Below are 5,235 nucleotides of genomic sequence, written 5' to 3'. Positions count from 1 at the left end.
CAGGACGTTGAGAAACTGTTCCCGTTCGACTTAACTTTTATCATCTTGGTTGATCGAGCACGCGCGCCCGGCTTGGCTTACCCGCAATGGACCAGAATTTGGATTCTCCGGATCAAATGGCACGTAAAACGCAATGGGACGTGTCCAGGGACGATCTCCGTCTGATAATTATCGATCGATTAAAGATGTCGGCGATACGACGCGATAAAAGATCCGTGGCTCGACTCGAACGACGACGAGGATCGGCTCTAATTTGTTCGAAACGAGATTCGACTTATTTTAATAGCATTCATGTCGATAAAGGGTCGCGTGTAAATAATACAGCTACTTGGCTTCTTTGGGAACTTATTTTATTTTTGTCATTTCCATTTATCCTCGCTGCTTATTGCATTCTGCTGTCGTTTGTAACGCCGAGGAACGCGATCTTTCAGACTTTGCGCTTTGAAATTCAATCTTTTGAAGACGCAGACTGAAACTTAATCTTTTAAAACTTCAGAGGGCCACAATTAATCTTTTAGAGGAAACGAAAGGTGGCGAATCGAATGGTTTCGTCGAAGACTGTGTATCGTCTATTTCGCCGCGCGTTGGATATTGAATCGGTTGTGGTCATTTCATTATTCGTCGGTTTCCATGTTGGGAACGGTCAAATTAATTAAAAATATCCAATGTCTGTTGCAACAATATTCAGTGTTATCGATATTCCCTTTCTATTCTTTTTTTTGTTCGGTTTTAATATTTTTACAACTGTTATGCATTCTCGTACCAATTAAAAAACATTGTAATTTCAAAGTACTTCGTGATTTTAATTGTTCTTTAAAAACATTTGCAGTCGATATGGTATAATAAAGAACTATACTATATTTTATTTATTCGTTTAATTTCAAAGGGAAGAGCCCTCTATTTACACCAGAAGAATAACTAATTGAATTTTAACCGTTCGATATATATGTTTTACTCTCGAAAAGAGTTTCTTGATATCGTGAGAACTTTATTGACCAACTTGAACGAGACATTCAAATGCAATTAATCTCGGTTAATCGAAGTCTAATAGAATTCTGAATTCTCGTTTTCTGTTTGTTTCAAGTTTCGTTATTAACGATTGTTCACAGATATATAAACGTGTACTTTTCTGTTCCAGGTAAGTAATTCCCCGGCTTTATTTACGGAGCAAAACCTGTCGCAACCACGTACGTAAGTAGAAAAATTACTGCCATTTTAAACGACACTTCGCTGTGTTTACGTTTACTCTTCAACCGGAATCAGAATGAAATATTCTTTACGTTTCTGTTGTAAATTGCATTGCATCTTTATTGTTTCTTTTACTTTCCTATTATACTTATTGTTATTTCGATCGACGATGAAATGTCAGAGAGTTCGCATCCATAGAAATGAGACAGGGCATTCAATTTTAATTCGTGTCAACATCGATGCGTTCGCATATATAATTTTGTTTCATTGTTGTAGTTATTATAAGCTTGAATACGGTAGTCGTTGGTGTCGCATATCATTTGAATACGATGATTTGCTTACGACTTTGATCGTATTCTTTCGATAGAACCTCCGTTTTACATATCGATTCGTTCAATATTCATACCTTATTTACAAAAAATTGTCTCTTATTAACAAACTATTGTAAACAACCGTTTTAGTACAGATCGTGTACCCTGCATTGTCGAATAATAAATTATAGTTCGCTTATTTTATATAAATATAAATCTAGTTATCGGATAATCGAAGATAATTGCTATCGTGGAAAAAATCGCACTAAATATTAACAAGAACAATTGTTCGTACAGATCTTCCAACTGTGATTATTATAAAATTGGCGTATTGTTTCTAGACGTTTTGGTGTGGCTCAGCTCTTCTTCTGCTTAGACTTGTAGCTCTTTTGGTAGAAGTTATAGAATAGCATGAAATTTATAGACAAGTTGACTATAAATACAGTGGCTGGTATCTTTGTCACTTCGCAATATGGAAGCAACGATATGGAGTTTTGGACAATCAGTACGATAAACTGTGCCTGTTGTGACAGTAAAAAAAATTTGTTAATCAATTTAATCTTACGTACTGACAAATTTATCGTTACGAATTCATAGTTGGTCGTTACTTGCCATTTGCATTATCGTCAGCAACGGTTTGAACGGATTTATCACTCTCCGCGTCTTCTCGCCAAACGTGCTCAAGTAATAATACGTGTACATGATCACGTGGATGAAACAATTCACTAAGACCGTGAACGACGCCATTGCAACTGCAATGTATTTCGTTGACAGCCAAATTAGCAACAACGTCGACACGTGATGGTACACGTGCAAAACGGTGATCTGGTTCTGTTTTTTCCTCAGCACGAACACGACCGTTTCAGTCAGATCGATCATTTTTAACATCATCGTAACCCACATTGTGAAGGACAACTGAAACGACGAACAGAATCATGGATATTAATGCAATCGGTTAGATCGTGTGTACAGTGATTAACAATACGAAATACTAACTTCGTTTAAAACATAGGTTCGTATCGAATAATGACGTTTGATAATTAATACTAGCAACCTCTTCTCTGAATCTTTAGTTTCGATAGTCGAAACGGATCTTCTTTAAATAATCTTTTTTAAAAAAATTCTCAAGATCAATCATCGCTATCGAACAATTTAGTATAATACGTGAAACTTGAAGGATGAAAGATCTATGATATATTCACTGTAGCAGTTTATCGGATGTTTCACTTATATAAAAATGTTCGATCGCTCGCGAAGGTGATTTAATCGTTCTGAGCGGCTTATTATAATAACGTTGAAAGATTATCTTGATCTCTCAGTACCTTGAGGGGACCAGGATCGTAAGAGTAATCCGATATCTCGCAAAACATCGTTATTTCACTGAACCAACCAGCTTCGATGAATTGTTGTATTATATACACGTTGGCGAATATTTGAAAAATATTGTAGAATTTCACGTAGGTTTTCAGTTCGTACGGTTTCTTGTTCTTCATGTACTCGGGTCCACATTTTAAAACGAAGTACAGGTATGAAAATAGGATAAGCGGGATGAGAATGGGCGAACCAACGAAAGGCAAGCCGTTCGTTCGTGGATCTGAAATAACGAAAGATAACGATTATTTGAAAATATAAAAAGAAATTAAAAGTAAAATGTTCGTTGGTTGGTTTCTGATTTTCTTTTTCAAATGCCTAACTATATAACATTTTTATTTTCTACACTATCTTGGTATTGATCATCGGTTACTCACCAGCATTTTGGTTCCAATAATAATCGTAAATTTCCATATAGTCCATTTTCGTCACTTGATCTTCCTTCTTACTCAAGGCACACGAAACACGCGAGATATTTAACCGAGAAACTTTGTCAGCATTAGGTGTATTTGAATTTATTTTATGTTCTTAACGAGACCACCGTGTGAAGTATCGTATACATTGGAGCGTAATAAACCGAGCTTGATTATCGCATTAGCTTAAATGTCCCACGATCGGTTCGGCCGGGTCGTATTTATAAAGGCGACATTGTACACACATGGAAGACTTGCGTCACGATATTGCCCGTTAATATGTACATTGATTTAACACGGTCTTTGGAAAGTCATCAAAGATCAGAAAGCTAATGTCAAGCAAAAGTTTCACGTTAAACGTGGCGAGCCGTATTAATGTGCCCTTATTAATTTGATTTTCATCGGCGGTATATCTCTATACGGATTTTCGGCACTTGGAAACTTCGCAAGCTTTAAAAACTAGTAATGCAAAATTTAATGATAAAATCGTATAAATTATTCACCCCATATATGTACACGTGAAAGCGTGACGTAAACGAACAATTATGCAACGACACTGTTGCTATTTAAATTAATGATAATTAATAAAATGAGCTTAAATATGCATGGGAAAGGATCGCATTCAATTTTGTTTGTAGCAGAGAGCACAAGAGAAAATTTTCGATTACTCTCTTGATAACAATAATTATCTTTTCTATTTTTGTCCGCGTCTCGTGAATTTTAATTTCAGACGAACGGGACGTTCACGAGCTTATTCAATGTTAATTTTTCACCGAATGCATGAATATTAATTTCATTTTTGTCCGATGAATTACTTAAACCTTTATACTGTTGTACATTCTGTACAATAAAAGTTTCCTTGTGCGATATATAACTTATCGTTATTTACTAAACGTTTCCGATTTACCCCGTTCGCGGGCCCACTAATTTCATTTAATTAAATTCGTAACCGAGCGCTTTTTAAATAAAAATGAACATTTAGTCGCGACGTGTAAAAGTATAGGTGAAATTAAAAATTCGCTTCAAGTTAACCTAACAGGTCGTTTACTCGATACGGTTTTTCCATTGGTTCGATATTTTACCGTAATCGATAACGGCTGATTAGGGATTTATTGTATTCAGCGAGAGGAGTAAAAACTGTCCAATCAACATAGGTTAAAAAGTCAATTCTTGTAACATCCATTGTTTTTCCTAGAGAACGGAGTAACGAAAAAGTACTTTGAAAACAATAAATTGTGAACTTGTTTCACTGCTAATAAAAAATGATGGGGAAAAGGAGATAAAAATTGGAAAACGAGTATTCGATGAATAATTTCGCTGATAATTTCATTTTCGTGACCGTGAGCTTTCTCATTTTAAAGGGGAAACTATACGTTGACAAAGATGTCGCGTGTAATTGACAACGCTTTGTCGAGAATTCGAAAATCGCGCGTCGAACGATGCTGTCGAGTAAAATAAATATCGCTACGTATCTTGAAACGTTCTTGGAGTTATATTCATACAAAATTGGAACGCCACTAATGATACTTCTTCTTCTTGTTAACTAGAGCGCTACTTGTATTTCGTTTAAAATTTTCCTTCGTGGCAACTCGACGATGAATTCTGGGTTAAATTGCTGGGTCCTCGAGAAGTTTGCAGGAGCCACTAGGCAAATGGCGAAGCCACCGCGAAGAATCGATGAGTTGCCATGAACACGGATCCAAGAAGCTCCCCGGGGATCATATTAAGTATCGTTGATTGAGATAGTTCGATGGGTGGATAGGTAACGTTCAGTTTTGGTCGGTTTTCTACGTCGAAAAATCGAAATCGAACGAAAATTCTTGACCCCCGTTCGTTTCACGAAGCTCTTCGATGTTCCGGGCGAAAAAATGGACGCTGTTGTGTGTTTCGTTACCCTGTCGGAGGGCACGTTCAACCACGACACTTCTACGAAGCCGCAAAAGCGATAGGGA

At 36.6% G+C, this 5,235-nt stretch overlaps 1 protein-coding gene across 1 annotated transcript; it reads right to left on the bottom strand.

The window, feature by feature from the left end:
• Window positions 1–1,164: 1,164 nt before the first annotated feature.
• Window positions 1,165–3,468, bottom strand: LOC122395826 (elongation of very long chain fatty acids protein 1-like). Its single transcript, XM_043393718.1, has 4 exons — window positions 3,248–3,468; window positions 2,822–3,093; window positions 2,112–2,414; window positions 1,165–2,020 (listed from the first exon to the last, which is right to left on the bottom strand). Exons 1-4 carry the CDS (start codon window positions 3,291–3,293, stop codon window positions 1,856–1,858), a joined length of 786 nt encoding a protein of 261 aa, XP_043249653.1. The 5' UTR covers window positions 3,294–3,468; the 3' UTR covers window positions 1,165–1,855.
• Between the last annotated feature and the right edge of the window lie 1,767 nt (window positions 3,469–5,235).

This window comes from Colletes gigas, unplaced genomic scaffold, assembly GCF_013123115.1.
Source record: "Colletes gigas isolate AHSC1104 unplaced genomic scaffold, ASM1312311v1 Colletes_gigas_Sc00006, whole genome shotgun sequence".
Taxonomy (NCBI): domain Eukaryota; kingdom Metazoa; phylum Arthropoda; class Insecta; order Hymenoptera; family Colletidae; genus Colletes; species Colletes gigas.
Note: the sequence above shows the minus strand (reverse complement) of the source record. Positions and strands in the feature narration are given on the sequence as shown.

Excerpts from the sequence above, each read along its gene's own strand:
- LOC122395826 (XM_043393718.1), bottom strand. The coding sequence starts at position 3,293 with ATGGACTATATGGAAATTTACGATTATTATTGGAACCAAAATGCTG. Across the intron at positions 3,094-3,247 it reads TTATTGGAACCAAAATGCTG|ATCCACGAACGAACGGCTTG; the intron begins GTGAGTAACCGA and ends TCGTTATTTCAG. Across the intron at positions 2,021-2,111 it reads TGCTGACGATAATGCAAATG|GCACAGTTTATCGTACTGAT; the intron begins GCAAGTAACGAC and ends CTGTCACAACAG.